Below are 20,595 nucleotides of genomic sequence, written 5' to 3' on the forward strand. Positions count from 1 at the left end.
CTTTAGCTATACAGGAAGAAACAAGACTCAAATTTCTAAATATAGACCAACCAACCTTACAGCAATAAGAAAAAGATGAAGGGAGTGCTGTGAACAACTGTAAACCCACAAACACATAAAGGGATGAAGTGGACAAATTCCTAGAAAGAAAAACTCCCACAGTGACTCAAGAATAAGCTGACAATCTGAATAGCTCCACAATGAGTAAAGAGATTAAGTTGCTAAATTAAAAACTTCCTACAGAGAAAAGCCCAGTTTCACTGGTGAATTCTACTAAACATTGAAAGAGTTAACACAATCTTTTATAGACCTTTCAAAAAATGGGAAAAGAGGGAATACTTCAAGAAAAGGTAACTGCAGCCAACATTCCTTATGAACATAGATACAGAAATCCTCAACAAATAGCAAACCAAATCCAGTATAGAGAAAGATTATGTACTGTGATCAAGTGGGATTTATCCTAGGAATGCAAGGTTGGTTCGACATGCCAAAAGTCAAATAATGTAATAGATCATTTTAATATAATAAAGGACAAAACTTATACAATCGTTTCAATAGCCACAGAGAAAGCATTTAACAAAATCTGACTCCCTTTCATTATAAAACACTCAACAGTGTAGGAATAAAGGTTATCCATGTAAAACCCACAGGTAACATCATGCCAACACATTTCATATGAAACTTTTTTTACATGAAAAAATGAGAATGTTTCAGATAGATTGGATCAAATAAAATATATTACCAAAATTTATTTTGGGTATTCTTACTGTGACTCCTAGAAACATGTAAATTAAATACATGTCTCACATTTGTGGAAAGTATTTTATTTCTGTTGGACAATGTAGCTCAGGGGCTTCCAAGTCTGATAGATCTGAGTCTTACACCTTTTCCTGGAGGGACCTCGGGATTGAGAACTGAGGTTAGAGTAAGAGGGCTAATGACCTGGGGTGAAGAAGGGGCAAGGAGCATGTAGGGATGTGCTGGATGCATTCTTTAAGGGAAGACAGGAGCTTTGCTTGTTTACAGCTGTATCTTTAATGCCTAGAACAGTGCCTGAACTGTTAACAAAATTAGTAATATTTAAAAAGGTTCAATAATACCGAATGGTATTCAAGTATTTTTTTTAGCACCCAATATTTACCTAGTCCTGCTATGGAAGTACAGAATCTAGCAAGGCAGTGGAGTGTGGACAGACATGGCTTTTGGTCATCATCCTACCATAAGATGAGTTTCCAGGATGCTAAAGGGGAACTAGAGGATCTGGAGAATGGTAACTTCCCTTTGTCAATATGAGTTTGTTGCTGCTGAGTTTTTTGATTACATAAGCAAAATCTTTGCATAATAACTTTTGTTTTCATAATTAGGGAGTTATATTTAGATTTGAAGCCTGCACTTTATGTAAAATCACTTGACTTTCAAATATCAGCTCCTGACTCAAAATTTTTAACGTGAACCAATCAAACAAAACTTTTGTGTCAATTCTCTTTTGTTTCCTTTGCTGGAGATTTTAGTTGAATATAATCTCACTTGCCTATTTTTGCTTTCATTGCCTGTGCTTTTGGGGTCATATTAAAAAAAAAAAAATCTTTGCCCAAGCCAGTGTCCTGAACCATTTGCCCAAGGGTTCCTTCTAGTAGTTTCATAGTTTCTTTATTTTTTTTTTTAAGATTTATTTATTATTATTTTACTTGAAAGTCAGAGTTACACGGAGACAGGAGAGGCAGAGAGAAAGAGGTCTTCCATCCACTGGTTCACTCCCCAATTGGCCGCAACGGCCAGAACTGCACCGATCCAGAGCCAGGAGCCAGGCGCTTCTTCCGGGTCTCCCATGCGGGTACAGGGGCCCAAGGACTTGGACCATCCTCTATTGCTATCCCAGGCCATAGCAGAGAGCTGGATCAGAAGTGGAGCCGCCAGGTCTCGAACCAGCACCCATATGGGATGCTGGCACTTCAGGCCAGGGCATTAACCCACTGCGCCACAGCACCAGCCCCAGTTTCATAGTTTCTGCTCTTACATATAAGTACCCGATCCATTTTGCATAGATTTGTGTGTGCTGAGATGTATGGGATTCTAGTTTCCTTCTGCATATGGATGTCCAGATTTCCCAGGACCATTTATTGAAGACACTACTCTCCCTGATGTATATTGTGGGCACCTTTGTCAGAAGTCAGCTGTGTGTTCTCATTCATATGTACTGTTAAAAAAGGACTGTTAAAAGTAGAAGGAAAAAGTTTGACTCAAGGACAAGAAGTAAACAAGATAAGGAGTTGAGTCTGTACAACCTTGGGTGAACACAGAGGCTATCTGGGGATAGAAGGCGCCCTCTGTTCTCCCAAACAATGTTCTAATCAAATTGTGTGGGAATATGGCCCTGGCCAAGCCAGCTCACAGACAACTTTGAAAACATTTGCCTCTGGCTGATAGGCAAGCACTGCTAAGGTTAAGGACAGGTAAGGGGTTACATAAGGGAAGGATATAAGAGTAAGAAGAAAAACAAATGAAGGCAGTGTTGATTGCTTCCCGAATGCTACATGTGTTGCCCGTGATGCTTTATTCTGGTGCTGTGGTTGTAAGTTTCTAATGGACGGGAGTCTTTGTAAATAAATCTTATCTTTCTACTTTCAAGGGTATGTGGATGTTTATTCGAAACGAGCCTCTAATATTAGAGTCTGTTCACAGCTCTTGGCCATATCACTATCTAGTCAAAACAGTGTGGAAGCTAAAAGATGAGATCTAGACGTGTAGAATTGTGGTTACCTAGGCTAGGAAAGGCGGGGTTAGGGACAAGGGACAGGTTGGTTAATGGGTATAATGTTACAGATAGGAGGGATATGTTCTGCAGTTCTATAGCACAGTGGGATGATGATAGTTAATCGTATGTACTGTGCATTTCAAAGTAGCCATGAGAAGGGCCAGTAATTGGACAAGCAGTTTTGATTCACTTGGTGCACCTGGCTTGCATACTGGAGAGCCTGGGTTTGAGTCCTGGTTCCACTTTTGACTCCAGCTTCCTTCTAATGTGCACCCTGGAAGGCAGCAGTGGTGACTCAAGTAATTGGGTCCCAGCACCCACGTGGGAAACCTGGGTTAAGTTCCTGTCTCCTGGCTTCAGCCTGGGCCAGCCTTAGCTGTTGCAGGCATTTGGGGAATAAAGCAGGCATGGAAGATCTCTACCTCTTTCTTGCTGCCTTTCAAATAAATAAAATAAATAAGCAAAACATTTTTAAAAGTTCGCAGATTATTAAAAAAAAAAGTAGCTAGATTTTGAACATTCGCAACATTTGAGTGATGAGTAAATCAATCCCCCTGATATGATCATCATGCATTGTGTATGTGTATCAAAATATCATCCTGTCTCCTGTAAATATGTACAATTTTTATGTATTAATTTAAAAAAACTTTCTGGGGCCGAGGCTTGGCCCAGGAGTTGATGAAGTGAATGCATAATTCCCTTGACTCCTTAGCCATCAAATCAGAGCACTTAAACAGACTCCATCTGTGATACGTCTTCTGTCATAAAGTTCTTTCATATTTTCTTAGCAGCATTTCTTCTTAGCAGTTGTTACATTTGCAATCTACATTTATGTGTATGATTATTTGATTTAAGATCCATCTCTTTGGGGCCAATGTTGTGGCATAATGGGTAAAGCTACCACCTGCAATACTGGCATCCCATATGGGCATCAGTTTGTTTCATGGCTGCTCCACTTTCAAGCCTGCTCCCTGCAAATGGCCTGGGGAAAGCAGTGGAAGATGGTCCAAGTGGTTGAGACCCTGCTACCCACATGGGAGAGCTGGAAGAAGCTTCTGGCTCCTGGCTTCAGCCTGGTCATCTGGGGAGTTAACCAACGGATGAAGATCTCTTTCTGTCTCTCCCTCTCTCTCTTTGTAAATAGGACTTTCAAATAAATAATAAATATGTTGAAAAATCTGTCTCTTCTACGGAACTTCCGTAAACTTCAGATGGGCAGGGAGCAGAGTCCATTTTTGCGAGTCAGTGGTTGGTAAGTGGGTAAGTGATGCGGGCCGGAGAGACTGCTTCAGAGTTGCATTGTGTAGCAAAGAAAGGCAAAACAACCTGAATACAGCGTCTCACTTGGAATTCTGTGTTGAAAGATTCAGTCCAACAACATGTTGTCTGTACATTGTGAAAGAAGATATTTTCCCCACTAAATAGACGTTTTAGTGTTATCTATATTGTATTTCCCAAAGCATATTTCAGAGAACATTGGCATTTGCAGCATAGCACATTAATGTCAGTATTTATTTGTAGTTAGTAATTCCAAAAGTTCTTTTAGCTTGACATTTTAGGCTATAGCTAATCCTCTGGATTTACTGCTCTTCATGGGAAAAATAGAAGCATGGCTTTCCTTGGAGAGTTATTAGAAATATACTTTTCAGACTTTTGGCCTTTTAAATTTTTAATTATGTTAAACTCTGGAGGAACAGGAAAGTGGAAGGAGAATGTATAACTCTCTAGATGCAAAATGTTCTATTGAAACAAAGGAAATAAATGTCGGCAGTAATTCACCAAGTGGAAAGTCTACCATGGCAGTGAATCCAGATAAAGTGGTGTGTGGCTGATGGAAAGCCGGCCAGCCTCTTGGGCCTGGAGACAGAGTGAAGACGTGGGATGTTGGGCAAGGGAGAAACAGCAGGGGACTGGGGGCACCACTGCTTGCTTTCGTCTTTAGGAAGAATTTTCAACACTGCAAACGTTATCCTGTACATTCTTTTTACATTGTTATCTGGAGTGAATTACAGAAAGGGAAGTCTTATAAAGATTCTTGAAATTGAATCTGTATGATTCCATTGATGTAAAACTCTCAGAAGGACAAAATTATAGAGCTGGAGAGCAGATTAGTGCTTGCCAGGGGTGAGGGATGGGGCAGAGGGTTCTATCAGCTTTTTGCTTTGTGCATTTTGCAGCTCTGTATTTGTTGCATAAACATTTAGATTTGTTTAGTCCTCTTAGTTAATTGACCCTTCTATCATTGTGAAATGACCATGTTTTTCCCTGGTGATATCTCTTGTCTGTTATTAGCATAACTGCTTCCTCTTGTCTTTGATTAGTGTTAGCATGTTAAGTGCAGCATATCTCCTTCCTTTTACTTTTAATCTGCTTGAATCTTCATTTTTTTAAAAAGATTTATTTGAAAGGCAGAGTTACAGAGAGAGAGAGAGAGAGACAGAGAGATGCAGAGAGAAATGTCTTCCATCTCCTGCTCCAGTCCCCAAATGGCTGCAATGGCTGGGGCTGGGTCAGGCCAAAGCCAGGAACCTGAAACTCCATCTGGATCTTCCATATAGGTGGCAGGGGACCAAGGACTTGGATAATCTTCTGCTTTCCCAGGTGCATTAGCTAGGAGCTGGATCAGAACTGGAGCAGCTGGGACTCAAGCAAGTGCTCATGTGGAATGCCAGCATGGCAGATGGTACCTAAACCTGCTGTGCCACCACTCCCTCTACTTGTATCTCTAAAATATGTTTACCATAGGTAGCATATATTTTTTTTTCTTTAAAGAATTATTTATTTAAGCCGGCGCCGCGGCTCACTAGGCTAATCCTCCGCCTGCGGCGCCGGCACACCAGGTTCTAGTCCCAGTCGGGGCGCTGGATTCTATCCCGGTTGCCCCTCTTCTAGGCTAACTCTCTGCTGTGGCCCGGGAGTGCAGTGGAGGATGGCCCAAGTGCTTGGGCTCTGCACCCCATGGGAGACCAGGAGAAGCACCTGGCTCCTAGCTTCGGATCAGCGCAGTGCGCTGGCTGCAGCGCACCGGCCGCGGCAGCCATTGGATGATGAACCAACAGCAAAGGAAGACCTTTCTCTCTGTCTCTCTCTCTCACTGTCCACTCTGCCTGTCAAAAAAAAAAATTATTTATTTAAAAGGCAAAGTGACAGAGAGAGAGAGAGGGAGAGAGATAGAGATATCGAGATCTTCCATCTGCTGGTTGACACCCCAAATGGCCACAATAGCTGGGACTGGCCATGGCCAAGGCCAGGAGCCAAGAACTCTATCCTGGTCTCCCACAGGGTAGAAGGAGCCTAAGTACTTGGACCATCTTCTGCTGCCTTCTCAGGAGCATTAGCAGGAAGCTGGTTAAAAAGCAGAGAAATGGACTTGAACCAGCATTCCGAATGGAATACGGCACCCCAAGTGGCAGCTTAACCCACTGCACTACAGTGCTGGCATCAGAATATAGTTTTTATCTTGTTTTTTTTTTTTTTTTTTTCCCTAATCCTGTTTGACAATTTCTGCTTTATAATTGGGGTGTTGAGACCATGCACATTGAATGTGATTGCTGTATTAGGCTTGAATCTGTCATATTGCTCTTTACTTCCTATTTGTCTCATCCATTCTTTATGCTTTTACTCTAAGTTATTTTTGATTATCTTTAAAGACATGTTTATTATTTATTTAAGAGGTAGAGAGGCAGCATCTTTATTACTTATGTATTGAAGAGGCAGGCGGACAGACAGACAAATCTCTCATCTCCTGGTCCACTCCACAAATGCCAGCAATGGCCAGGACTGGCCATGTTGAAGTTGAGAGCCAGGAACTCAATCCAGGTCTCCTAGGTGGTTGGCAGGAACCCCATGACTTGAGCCATCTCCTGCTGCCTCCTAAGGTTTATGTAGGCAGGAAATTGGAGTCGGGCCAGAGCACTGGGTTGAATGCAGGTACTCTGCCCTGGGTCAGGTACATTTTTTATGATTGTATCTCATGTCCTTTGTCATACTGATGACAGTATTTGTTGTTTTGTAATTAGTTTATTATTGACTTATTTAAATGATCAGATCTACCTTCAAGTGTTATTATACTTTACATAGTACTAGAAACTTATGTCAGTATACTTAAATTTCTCTTCTCCTTGCCTCTATGGCATTGTCATCATGTATTTTATGTATATCTGTTATAAACTCCACCCTAAGTTGTTTTTATTTAAACATCCAGTGACCTTTAAAGACATAATAAAAGTCCAGTTTATTTACCAGAGTTGCCACTATTCCATGTTGCTGATTTTCTGGTTTAGATTCATAGTTTCATATAGAATCACATTCATCCTGCCTGGAAGATTTCCTTTAGCATCACTTACAGTGTGGGCCTCTTGCTGATTCTTTCCTGCAGCTCTCACAAGTGTCCACAAAAGTCTGCGGATCATCTTTATTTTTCACAGGTAGTTTCTTTGGAATGCTGATGTTTTCTTTTAGTACTTCAAAAATGTTTCTTGGTTGTCTTCTGGCCTGCACTGTTTTCACAAAAAAATTTGCTGTCATCCTTAGCTTTGTTCATCTACATGTAATTCGTGTTTTTTTCCTCCTTTTGGCTGCTTTTAAGATTTTCTGTTTATTACTGGTTTTGAATTATCACCATGTTTATTTCTTCCTGTCTCTTGTGCTTTGGGGTCATTGAGTTTCTTGGGTGTGTGGGCTTACAGTTTTCATCACATGTAGAAACATTTCAGAAATACTTTCTGCGAATGGTTTTCATATCGCTCTGTTCTCCCTTGTCTTTGGGAAGCTTCGTTACACGTATATTCAGATGCTTTAAGTTGTCTCACAGGTCACTGATACTCTTCCTTTTAAATGTTTACACTGTGTTTTCATTCTTTGTTACTATGGCTTTAAATTCATTGATTTTCTTCTGCCATTAATCCCATCTTACCAGATCTTCAGACATCTGGGTCTTTAAAAAAAAAAAAAAATCTTCCAGGTCTCTACTTAACTTTTTCTACAAGAGGATTGCTGTTTTTAACACCTTTGTCTGTTAATTCCAGTGTATTTGATTAGATGCCAGATGTGAATTACCTTTTTGGGTGCTGAATATCCTCCTATTCCTATAAATATTCTTGAACCTCATTCTGGATCACAGTTAAGTTACTTGGGGACAGTTTGATCCTCTGGGGCTTGCTTTGTTAAAATCAATTCAGGGGGACCAGAACAGTGTTTAGTCTAGGGCTAATCATACCTTTTCGAGTTTCTTCGTTACGCTCGGTGATTTGTGAGGTTTCCTGGTCTGTCCGGGAATAGGTGCAGTCCAGGCCCCCTTGGGAGGGTCGTGGTGTCCCGTCTCGTCTACTCAAACGGTTCTCTCCCAGGCCTTGGGCATGCATGCACTGAGAGGTGCCCTGTGCTCCAGATCTCTCGGCCGGCTTTCCCTGTGGCTCGCGCCTCTCCCGGGCTCTGACCGCGGCCGCAGGACTCCCCGCGCCGGCCTGTACCTCCGCGGTCGGCCCCGCTTCGCCCGCTTCTCCCTTGGCACCGCGCCCGGGGCCCTTGCAGGGCTGGAAGCCAGGGTGGGCCCTGCTCACCAGGTTGGTTTCCCACCTCTCAGGATCGGCGTCCTGCGAGGCTTGCTGTCCCGTGTCCCGAGTGCATGTTTTGTCTGAGTTTGGGTTGTTTCAGGTGGGAGGGTAGGTTAAATGCCTCTTACTCCATCTCAGCTGAAAGTAAAAATCTCAAAATGAGCTTGCTGCTTTCCTTTCAAATATTTGATGTCATTATTAGTTTAACAAAGAATGCTGTATTTTAACCGTTTACGAGTAAGCCAATTTCTAACCCTATGTGCCAGATTTAAGTTTATGAAGCGGGGGCTGGCGCTGTGTCCTAGCTGGTAAAGCCGCCACCTGCGGTGCCAGCATCCCATATGGCTGCCAGTTCGAGTCCCAGCTGCTCTGCTTCTGATCTAGCTCCCTGCTATGGCCTGGGAAAACAGTGGAGGATGGCCCAAGTCCTTGGGGCCCTGCACCCGCAAGGGAGACCCGGAAGAAGCTCCTGGCTCCTGGCTTCGGACAGGCGCAGCTCCGGCCATTTGGGGAGTGAGCCAGGTCTCTTTGTCTCTCCCTCTCTGCCTCTGCCTCTCTCCCTCTCTCCTTCTCTTCCTGTGCCTCTCTGTAACTCTGCCTTTCAGATAAATAAATCAATCTTCAAGTTTATGAAGATCCGCAGTGGAGCAGAGGGCGTGGGGACCGCAGAAGAGAGAGGAAGAGCTCCCTTCGCGCCCTGAAGGTTGTTTTGCTCCTTAGGTAGATTGGGTCCGTGATCCCTGCTAATCAGATTCCCTCCGTTCCTGTGGAGCGGGACTCTGTCCAGGAGCCCTCCGGCTGGGTCACTCAGAAGTTGCTGGATGTTAGCCATAAAATTGCCATGGTCTTGGTGTTTTAATTTACATGATTGAAACTTTGACAATTAAATATGGTAGAGGAAACAGAGGGGGCTAACCTTACTGGATAATAAAATGTAGATGTATAGTAATTTAACTGTTAAAGAACGGATGCTAATATAGGCTGACTAGTGAATCACAATACTGTTCCTGGACAGACTTAGACATACATTTTAAATATTTAGTGTACTGGCCGGCGCCGCGGCTCAATAGGCTAATCCTCCGCCTAGCAGCGCTGGCACACTGGGTTCTAGTCCCGGTCGGGACACCGATCCTGTCCTGGTTGCCCCTCTTCCAGGCCAGCTCTCTGCTGTGGCCAGGTAGTGCAGTGGAGGATGGCCCAAGTGCTTGGTCCCTGCACCCCATGGGAGACCAGGAGAAGCACCTGGCTCCTGCCATCGGATCAGCGCGGTGCGCCGGCCGCAGCGGCCATTGGAGGGTGAACCAACGGCAAAGGAAGACCTTTCTCTCTGTCTCTCTCTCTCTCACTGTCCACTCTGTCAAAAAATAAAAATAAAAATAAATATTTAATGTACTGAAGCGCTGAATATTCAGTAGGTGGTGCTGGTACGACTGGCCAACCAACTCACTGAAAAAAAGTTCTCATTTGATTCCCTCTCCCTGTCTTACACCCAGATACTCCAGATAGGTTCAGGATAACATTTTAAAGTATTATAAGAAAATACAGGCAATTTATGAGGAAGAGAAGACATTTCTAAGTATGACACAAAGTGTTCAACCATACTGGAGAAGATTGATGGGATTACACAGAGATTTTATATCTTCCACGTGGTGGGAAAATTACAAGTGGAGTTTAAAACAGAGTTAATATCCTTACCCTGTGAAGATTCATAGAGTAATGAAAGAAAGAAAAAATGGAAGGTAGGAAGGAAGGATACTCCATAAGGAAAACAGGAAAAGGACATGAACAGGTAATAACAGCAGTAAAAATATAAATAATAAAGTTTTTTTTATTTTGAAAATAATCTTTAGAATTATAATAATACAAATTATACTGGTAATATATTTCATTTATTTTACATTTCTTTTTTTAAATATTTATTTTATCTATTTGAAAGACAGTGTTACAGAGTGAGGAGAGAGAGAGAGAGAGGTCTTCCTTCCACTAGTTTACTCCGATCTGAAGTCAGGAGCCAGGAGCTTCTTCCAGGTCTCCCACATGGGTGCAAGGGCCCAAGGACTTGGGCCATTCTCGGATGGTTTTCCAAGCTCTTTGGCAGGGAGCTGGATTGGAAGTAGAGCAGCTAGGACTCGAACTGCTGTCCATATGGGATGACGGCACTGCAGGCCAGGGCTTTGACCTGCCTGTGCCACAGCGCCAGCCCTATTTTACATTTCTATTCGATCATGTTACATACCTTCAACAGATGAACTAATTTAATCCCTTGAAAAGCAAATATACTAATATCCTTTTGTAAATGACAGTTGAGACAGGAGATTAAGACTCTTGCCCACAGTGACAAAGCTCTTAGCCTAGACTAATACCCAGTCCATCTAACACTACAACACTGCTCCTTCATCAGTTCTCGAAAAAAATCAAGACTATCTAAAATTCTACCTCCACTTACTGAGAAATTGGTAATTTGCTCAAGATTCACAGTTTGTGATAGTTAAAATTCTTATTTTTTAAATTTTTATTAGGGGGAGAGAGAGAGAGAATATGAATGTTCCATTTGCTCATTCTCTCCCCAGATGGCTGCAGCATCCATGGTTGGGCCAAGCTGAAGCTAGGGTCCAGAAAGTGATCCTGAAGTCCACAGGGGTGTCAGGGACCCAAGTAATTGAGCCATCATCCATTATTTCCCAGGTGCATTAACAGGGAGCCAGATCCAAAGCAGAGTAGCTGGGATCGCAACTAGCATTTTGGTGTGGGAGCACATGTTCCAAGCTGGGGTTTAAACTGCAGCTTCCCGAGCTAAAAATTTTAGGAAAAAAAAAAAAAAAAAACCATATATATGTAGAAGAAAGGTAAACAAAGTCAGGCGAGCAGCAAAGCAAATGTATTTTAATTTTACGAATTCACCTTTTCTTTTCAGAACATTTAAAAGATACTTCAAAGAAGATGAGAAACGGGCTCATGTTTGTAAAACTGGTTAGCCCGTGTTCAGGTACGTGTGCTTTCCCTCCGGTATAATGACTGCGAAGTCTTTAAACGTTGTGACTGAGGAGTATGCAGGAGATCCTCGGATGGTCACAAAAATCGCATATTACGAAAAAGATCATGCGTGGCTTGTAAATTTTTGTGTACCAACATACTTACCTTTAATTCTGTTTTTCTGCAAATATGTTGAAATTCCATTGTCTTCTTTTCGAATGGCTTTTAAAGTTGAGATGGCAGGTGAATAAAGCAAGCCAATGACATTACTATTCGTTCAATGTAAACATTTTAAAAATTTCTTGTAATTTTAATCCTCAGAACTGTTCAGGCATCAGGATTGCTGGCAAAACAAAAAAGTAGTGTTTGAATTCTCTCTGAAAGCAGATTAATTTTCTTTGGCCTTTAAAAGCCAACTTTTCTTAGAGTAGCTATCCAACATTAGCCTACATTTATATTCATTTGATGTTATAAAGTAAAATAAACAAGTAGAGTAAAGAAGCAGAAGGCTTCTGCTTGACATGCCAAGATTTTGATTAGTTTTATTTTTTGACTGTACTTTCCTTATTTGTTCCCATCAAGAAATAGTGCATTTTTTTCCTGTCAGAGAATTTTTTTTATTAAAAGTATTATATATTGAAGATATTCATATTTTATTGGCAAACAGTTTTATTTTAACTATATACAGTGCATTTTCTGTTTTGTCTTCTAAAGTTTTTCAAGGCAACATATTAAAAATAGACTCTATGTGGTGACATGGGTGATGCTCTCGTTCCGCTACTTGATAAGGTTTGGAGTAACACCTCACACATGGCACATTGCAGCATTCCCCTGGTGACTGTAATACTGAACCGTGCAAGTGCAGGAGTGCTGCCACGTTTATTTGTTGTTGTAGAGGCATAAATACAAGCAATGAAAGGAGAAAAGAAGGCTTGACTTTCCCTACTGTTCTTTTCCTCATTATGAAATGGAATGCACTCGATCGGCCATATCATTTGAAACTCTTGGTTTTGCCCAAGACAGGGTTGAGGTGAGAAATAGTTCTTCAAGAAAATTTTAGTTGGCTGTAAAGTTTCTAGGGCATTTCACACAAATATAGGTCCAGGGGAAAATCAGCCACCATGCACTTCTAAAATTTCTCCTTCAATGTTCATATACAACGGAGGAATAAATGTTTTTGTCACATTGGCAGTGAGAAGCTGAAGTCTAATATTTGGTGGGCACTTGCTATATGCCCAGTCTTGTTTAAGGAGATATGTATATTCTGTCCTGAAGTCCTTAGAAAAATGCAGGTGGGTCTGGTATTGCCTGCAGTTTACAGATGAGGAAACATTTAGGTTTATGTAACCTTCCCAAAGGCACAAGTGATAGAGGTAAGGTTCAGTCTTAGGGCCCTTGACTCCAGAGATTGTGCTGTAGATGGGGGGAAAAATCTGTGGGCTGCAGAGAGAAAAGTGCAGGTGTGCCTGGCCTCCTGCCACTCCCGTGGCCTCCCCACCCCCATGGCTACGAACAGGAAAGCCCTCCAGTTTGACCCCGGTGGCTTAAAGCCGTGCCTTTTTCTCTAGCATTGGCCTTTTCCCCAAGTGTGGGGAGCCACATGCTGCCTTGGAGACAGGGCCCCCCGTGCCAGCTCAGATCATCTGGCTGCACCATTAGGTCTTGCTAGTTTAGGAGTGAGCTTTCCCTCCCGATTTGATGGTGGATTTGATGAGAGGCCTTGTAGCAGTTAAGATAAATGACTTGCACTTTTGAATTCTTTGGTTTAAGTTCAGCGAGGATTATAGAGCTGGAAAACAAGCATGTGTATAATAGCTATAAGCTTTCCTTGGAGTCAGTTTGTACAGTGTATATTTATGTATGTTTATGTTCCTATTAGGAACATTCCTCAGAGCTCTTGGGTAGTCTTTAGATCTGTGTGTGTGTGTGTGTGTGTACACGCCCGCAAGTGCATGATAGAGAAAACCTACAAATAAAAAACAGATTTGTTTTAACAGGGGAAGGAGCCATGTACTTGTTCAATATGTGTCTGCAGCAGCTGTTTGAAATCAAAGTCTTCAAGGAGAAACACCATTCTTGGTTTATAAATGAATCAGTTCAATCAGGTGAGTGACTAATTGTGTATATTTCCATTAACTAAACACACAGTCGGGTTTCTTCATCCTTCACACATGGAGCTATGGGAGTGTCCACTGGGTTGGAGTCCACTCCGTGGTTTAGCTGTCCTTGGCATCAGAGCAGGGTTTAATCAAAGAAAAAGGGAGCGATAATTTGAGTACTGAGTTTAGGTCACCACCTGTGTGTCTTTGATGGTAGGAAATTTTAAACTGACGCTTCTCGTTGGCCTCCTAAGACACGAGCAAATCCTCAGTGAGAAGTTAGATGATCTTTGGGCCATTTTGTTGACTAGGGACTATTTCTTTAAGGATCTTCAAGCTTTTAATATCTTATTTTCTGGAAACTGGATACTGATATAGCTTCTAAGGTACACTAGCAAATATAACAAAGGGCTGTTTTGCTGCTTTGCCATGTACATTTCTTCCTCCCCTGGCCCCCACTAAAGTTCTAGACTCAGCTGGGAGAAGGATAGGGTGAGACCCGGTTCTTCTCAGGTTCCGGGGCTTGCTGAGCCCAGGTGGTGAGCAGGTGTTGGAGGTCTCCCGCGTGCCTTCCGCCCACGGCCTCATTGTTTCCAGCAAGTGCTTTCTGTGTCTCCCTAAGCCTTCTGCTTCCTATTGGCTCTGTGTGTCACCACACTGTTCTAAGACATTTCAGGAGAAGGGTTTATTGCTTGTGATGAATTTTATGTACATTGATGCATGAGAAATTTGCAGGGGTTCTCAGTCCCCAAATGCAGTGGCAGCCTGGGTGTAGCCTGGAAGGTGGGAAGCATAGATTTCATCTTCATCCTTGCTACCATATGCTTGTGCCCATTGGCAGTCTGTGAGTCACAGCTTCTGTTGTGATGTACTTGTGATTGGTGTAGCTAGACAGACACAGAAATATCCAGATTGAAACTGGACAATATTGGGGGCTGTGATTGATCATTTGTCTCAGTTGGTACCTGCATTTTTGAAAAACAGAATTTCATTTTTAGAGGAGTTTTAGACTCACAGCAAAAGTACCTACCTATTTTTCAGCATTGTCTTCTGTTTAATTAATCTGTAAGAAAGAACTGTTTTTTTTTTTCTTTTTCCCAAAGAAATCTTTTATTTAAAGAATACAAACTTCATGCATTTCATAAGTACAACTTTAGGAATATAGTGATTCTTCCCACCATACACACCCTCCCATTCCTCTTCCTCCTCCTCCCTCCCATTCCCAGTCCCATTCTCCACTAAGATCCACTTGAAAGAACTGTTTTTAAGAATAGCCACCAGGCTATTGTTTTCAGAGCTAGAAAATTGTTCCTAATTTCTGAACATAATGCGTGCCTCCTTTAAAATGAACTTTAAGCTTCTGATAGCTATTTCCATAGGCTTTTTAAAAATAAACAAGTAAAATCTTAATGTGAAATTACTTCTTTTTGTTTGTTTACTGTGAAGTGGACACTTAGATAAAATACTTTAGGGTGAACATTTCTTGGCTATAAACTTGGTTGCTCTCTTAGAGAATAAAGTTATCTGGGTTCCAGGAATTCCCACAAATCCAAGGATGCTCAAGTCCCTTGTATAAAATGGCAGGGACCTGCATTGTGGTGTAGTGGTTTGTAAAGTAGCTGCTTGTGACACCAGTATCCCGTATCGGCACCGGTTCAAATCCTGGCTGCTCCACTTCCAAATCCAGCTCTCTGCTAATGTGTCTAGGAAAGCTCCTGCACTCTAGTGGGAGACCTGGAAGAAGCTCCTGGCTCCTGGCTTCAGCCTGGCCCAGCCCCAGCCATTGTAGCCACTGGGGAGTGAAATAGTAGATGGTAGATGGACTCTCTCTCTCTCTCTCTCTCTCTCTCTCCCCCTCTCTGTAACTATGCTTTTATAATAAATAAAATAAATCTTTTAAAAAATAGCATAGTATGGCTTTCTATCTCTAGATTGCTTATAATACCTAATCCAATGTAAATTCTATATAAGTGGTTGTTATTCAGGAACTTCAAAAAGTTAATGGAAAACAGAAGTTAAAAGGTAAGTTTGGGGGGAGTGTTTGGCAGAGCAGTTAAAGATGCCATTTGGGATGCTGCATCCCATCTCAGAGCACTTGGGTTCAAGTCTCGGGTCCACTTCTGATTCCAGCTTGCTGCTGATATGCACCCTGGGAGGCAGCAGATGAAGGCTGCAGTAGTTGGGTCCCCGTCACCACCTGGAAGATACAGATTGAGGGCAGGCTCCTGGCCTCAGCTTGAGTCAGCCCCAGCTTGTGAATATCTGGGGAGTGAATCAGCAGGTAGAAGAACTCTCTGTCTCTGTCTCTCTGCCTTTCAAATAAACTGAAAATAAATTAAAAATTTTTAAAAATTATTTTACTTCAAAAGGTGTTGAAATCCATGCATAATTTTTTCATAATAGTCGTTTTTGATAAACAATTTTTAACTATTTATTTGAAAGGCAGAATTGCAGAGAGAGAGAGATCTTCTATCCGCTGGGTCACTCCTCAAGTGGCCACAACTGCTGGGGCAGGCCAGGAGAAAGTTAGCAGCCTAGAACTCCATCCAGGTCTCCCACGTGAGTGGTAAGAGCCCAAGACTTGTGCCATCTCCTACTGCCTTCCAGGTGCATTAGCAAGGAGATGGATCGGAAGTGGAGCACCTAGAACCCAAACCAGTGCTCATATGGGATTCTGGCATCACAGGCAGAGGTTCAATCCACAGGACCACAACACCAGCTCCTTCCGTAAACATTCTGAAGATCCCTTTTGTAGCGTATTATTTAGGGAATAATAACAAGAAAAATAATGTCTACAGATTCAGTAGAGATCAAAGTTTTTTCCTAATATTTTGAATCTGTGGTCGGTTGAATCCATGGATGAGTATCCCTGGGATATGCAAGGCCAACTCTGCATGCGTTTCCTGGAACCAAATAATAGGCTTTGGAGGAAGTGAAGGGATCGCTTGTCTTTTCATTTTGTGAGTATCTCCCTTGTGGTTCACTTCCGAGGGCAGAGGGTCCGGGTGCTTGGAGGGGAGATCCATAGAAGAAGGAGAAGTGGGGAGCGGGCAGGCTGCTTTGATTTGCTTTTTCCCCTGCATCCTGGAGAGCCAGCTGCGTCGTGCTGCAGTTTTGTGCTTGCGTTTGCTCGGTCATGTCAGGCGTACACTGGCCTCCTGCCTTATTCCTCCAGGGTGGAGCTTGGGGTGGGGTCCCTGGTGGCTACCAACCCATGGGCTTTGAGTCACTGATGCTTTGACTGTAGGCCCACACACCAAAGTCAGAGCTCCGTGCAGAGAGAATGGTACTGCTTTCCCATGTCTTCATCCTCAAAAGCACAGGACATTGCATTGTGTTGTTATTTTGTAGATAGATTTACGCCATATAGGCTTCCTGTTGTTGGCCTGGATCACCTTCTCTGCTTCCTTCCAACCCCTGCTTGTTTTGAGAGGTGGGAGGAGGCTTTTTAAAAATGATTTCTAAGGAAGAAGTGAGGAAGGTAAAGATCAATTTCCTTTTGAAAATTTTTATTTACTAGGGAGAGTGAGACAGCACTCTCATCTTCCCAGATACCAGCAATGGCTGGGGCTGGGCCAGGGCCATAGCCAGGAGCCAGGAACACAAGCCAGGTGCCCCATGTTGGTGGCAGGGACCCAACTACTTGAACCATTACCACTGCCTCCCAGGATCTGTCTGCATTGGATGGAAGTTAGAGTCGGAAGCCAGAGCTGTACTGAAACTGGTCACCCCTGTATGGATTACAGGCAGATTAACCAGTGTTAACTGCTAGACCAGATGCCTGCTCTCTACAGATCTGTTTCACTGTCTTGGCTGTCCTCCCCATCCAGGAATTTAATGTGCAGGCGTACAGGGCGTACAGGGTAAAATTGATCAGGTTTGTGAACTGGAAGACCATGCCTTCACCACGCCCCTGTGTGACCTGCTGCCCCTACCTGACCACACCTGTGTGCCCACCTGCCAATCAGACTAATTAACCACTCCCCTTTGGAAGTGGATTACAGGTCTGAGACATGGTGGGCCCGGCCCCTTTTGCCCTCTTTTGCCATTATAGACCTTTGCTGCCCCACGCTCTCTGCCTTTGCTCTGCTGCCTGGGATAAGCTGTTAACAGCTGCTCAAAATGCTTGCCGCACGTGGCTTTTGGCCTGCTCTCTGTTTGGTATGGATTCCAATTTAATTTCCAGACTTTCCCCTCTCCCTTAGATTAGACTAACACCCTCACTCTCCTATGCATTTCTCTCACTAAATAAAAAGCTTAAAACTTACTACGCTGGGGCCGGCGCCATGGCTGACTTGGTTAACCCTCTGCCTGCGGCGCCAGCGTCCCATAGGGGCACCGGGTTCTAGTCCCAGTTGCTCCTCTTCCAGTCCAGCTCTCTGCTGTGGCCCGGGAGGGCAGTGGAGGATGGCCCAAGTGCTTGGGCACCTGCACCCGCATGGGAGACCAAGGCAGAGGGGGGCTGGCTCCTGGCTTCGGATCAGCGCAGCATGCCAGCCGTAGCGGCCATTTGGGGGGTGAGCCAACAGAGGGAAGACCTTTCTCTCTGTCTCTCTCTCTCTCATTGTCTAACTGTGCCTGTCTAATAAAAAAAAAAAAAAAAAAAGACTTACTATACTGCCTGTTTATTTGTACCAGTATTCAGAATTCTTTTCTGAATATAAGACAAGAGCCCACATGGCTTATTAATATTTCAAATTATTAATAAGCAAACCGGTAACATAGTCTGAAGCTGTTCTGTCTTTTGAGTCATGTAGAAACAGGGACCTGTACCTGAAGACGTTCTGAATTTTGGATTCCACATACACTCATATTGTCACCACGTGGTTTTCACATTGAGATTAAAATGCAATAACCAAGTTGTCTTGCCAAAGCCTTTAATTCCCGTGTCCTCTTTTAACACGCAGGAGGTCTTCTCCACTTTGCCACACCTGTGGACCCCCTGTTTCTGCTGCTGCACTACCTCATGAAAACTGGTAAAGAGGTGAGTGTCCCAGTTTGGGGATTTACAGCGAGCAGCCTGAATGGACTCTTGGTGGCTTGACCCTCTCTTCTCTCCTCTGAATCATCCAAAGGTACACTGTGCACTGCAGATTTAGCTGGGTGATTGCAGACCAGGCATCCCGGGTGCTTATGGGTCGGAGCCTGAGGAACCTCTCTTCAGTCTTGACCTCGGGTGGCACCGGCAGGCCCCTGACCTGCCCAGCTGCCCTGAGCGGACTCCCTGTGCTGTGTTCCTCACTGATTGACAGGGCCTCACCATGACAACGTTTGCTTTCCAGCCCTCCTTGGATTGGAATACCAAACAAATGCTGAGAAACTGACCCACCCTCCTGCCACCCCCCTAAAAAAGACAAGAATGACCCCAGAACTTAGGAGAAGAAAGATTTGTCTATGAGTGAGAAAGACTGTGAAAGAAGTAAACTGGGGCGTGTCTGCTAAAAGCTGCTTAAGGTGCAGCCTCTAGTTGAGAGCTAAGAAATTCCAGATGAGTGAAATTTACCGTTGTGACATGAAGAGTTTATGGCTCGTAATCGTAATAGTAATCGGCCCAGCTAGAGGTTCTAGGACAATTTGGGTTTCAAGATACTTTGTCACTTAAAATTATTGAAGGGTTCCCAGAACTGTGTTCCTGCGTATTCTGTCGATATTGACTATTAGAAATTAAAACTGAGAGGGAACAGGCATTCAGCCTAGTGGCTAAGACGCCTGCATCTCACGTAAGAATCCTGGGTTCTGATTCCCGGCCCCTGCTTTTGACTCCAGCTTCCTGCTAATGCACACCCTCAGAGGCAGTGGTGGTGCTGAAGTAGTTGTGCCCCTGCCACCCACATAGGAGATCTGGATTTCCTGCTTCCTGCTTCCAGCCCTAGCCCAGCTCCCACTATTGTGGACATCTGGGGATCTCCCTCCCTCTCTCTGTCTTGCAATTTCAAAAAACAAAATACCCAGACATTTAAAAATACTCTTTTTTTAAAGTACAAATCATAACCCTGTTGCATGTTAATATAAATAGCACATTTTTAATGTAATGACAACATTTAATGAGGCATGTGGCCTTGTTTTACATTTGTGAACATCCCTTTACTATCTGGCTTAATAGAAGACAGCTTGTTGCTCAGACCTGGTTCTGCACTCTGTTTCTATATATTGTTTTGGTGGAAGTATGTGAAGAATGTGTGGCCTCATATAGATATGTAGTTACAAAAGGGGGGAATAGTACAACAGCTTTTTCAGGTAATTGTGAGTTCTTCTTCAAAACTCAGCAAGGGGTGGTTTTTTTCATAGGTTACTTGCAAGGTGGAATTGGCAACCTGGTCAGTGCACTTTGCATGCTCTGTTACATTGAAGTCCATTGGTCTTACTTGTCCTAAGGATAGATTTTGGGGACCAGTGTTGTGGCTCTGTGGGTTGAGCCGCTGCCTGCAGAAGCTGGCATCCCTCTGCTTCCAAGCCAGCTCCCTGCCAATGCACCTGGGAATGCATTCCAAGAATGGCCCAACTCCTTGGGCCCCTGCATCCATGTGAGAGACCTCGGTGGAGTTTCAGGCTCCTGGTTTCAGCCTGGCCCAACCTCGGCCGTTGTAGTCATTTGGGAAGTGAACTAGCAGAGAGAAGATCTCTCTGTCTCTCCCTCTATCACTTTTCCTTTCAAATAAATAAAATAAATCTAAAAAAATCAGCATTTCTTATTATCCATATATGGTTTTGTAACATCACGTATTGGTCATTTGGAAATACTGGTTTACTCTTCCAGATGTGAATGCAACTCACCCTGCACCCACATATAAACCCTCTGTTAATATCACCTTTGATTTTGTCAGAAAGTTCTGTAAGCGTTGGGAAGCTGATATAGAGGCAAATATACATTTTCTACACTTCTGATTTTTGCTTGGAAGCTCAAATATTACCATTGGCTATAAGTCCTGTCCATAGTTTCTCCCCTCATTCACATCTGCCCAGTACCCAAGGCTGAACGCCTGTCATTCATGGAGGGTTTTTCAGGTGAAATTTATAGCCAGGAGAAAGCACCCAGGTCGGCTTGCCACCCAGTCACCCACGTGCTTCCCCTTAAAGTGAGCCATGTGCTTTAGCCACACGCTCGCCACACAGGCTTATTCTTCCTTCTAGGATTTGATTAGGATATTCTTAAGTGAAACAGGCATTTTTTTTAACTGCATGTTCATGGTGTTGAAGAATGCTGTGACAGACA

General features: G+C 43.3%; 1 protein-coding gene across 4 annotated transcripts in view; it reads left to right on the forward strand.

The window, feature by feature from the left end:
* The window catches only part of RNASEH2B (ribonuclease H2 subunit B), a 74,446-nt gene that overhangs the window by 13,742 nt on the left and 40,109 nt on the right, over window positions 1–20,595 (forward strand). For all 4 annotated transcript variants that reach the window (XM_062194243.1, XM_062194244.1, XM_062194241.1 and 1 more), the window contains exons 2-4: window positions 11,225–11,296; window positions 13,281–13,388; window positions 18,290–18,366. In XM_062194243.1, the coding sequence (XP_062050227.1) occupies window positions 11,251–11,296; window positions 13,281–13,388; window positions 18,290–18,366 (231 nt within the window). In that variant the 5' untranslated portion in view covers window positions 11,225–11,250. The remainder of the gene's footprint in view (window positions 1–11,224; window positions 11,297–13,280; window positions 13,389–18,289; window positions 18,367–20,595) is intronic.

This window comes from Lepus europaeus, chromosome 6 (assembly GCF_033115175.1).
Source record: "Lepus europaeus isolate LE1 chromosome 6, mLepTim1.pri, whole genome shotgun sequence".
Classification (NCBI taxonomy): domain Eukaryota; kingdom Metazoa; phylum Chordata; class Mammalia; order Lagomorpha; family Leporidae; genus Lepus; species Lepus europaeus.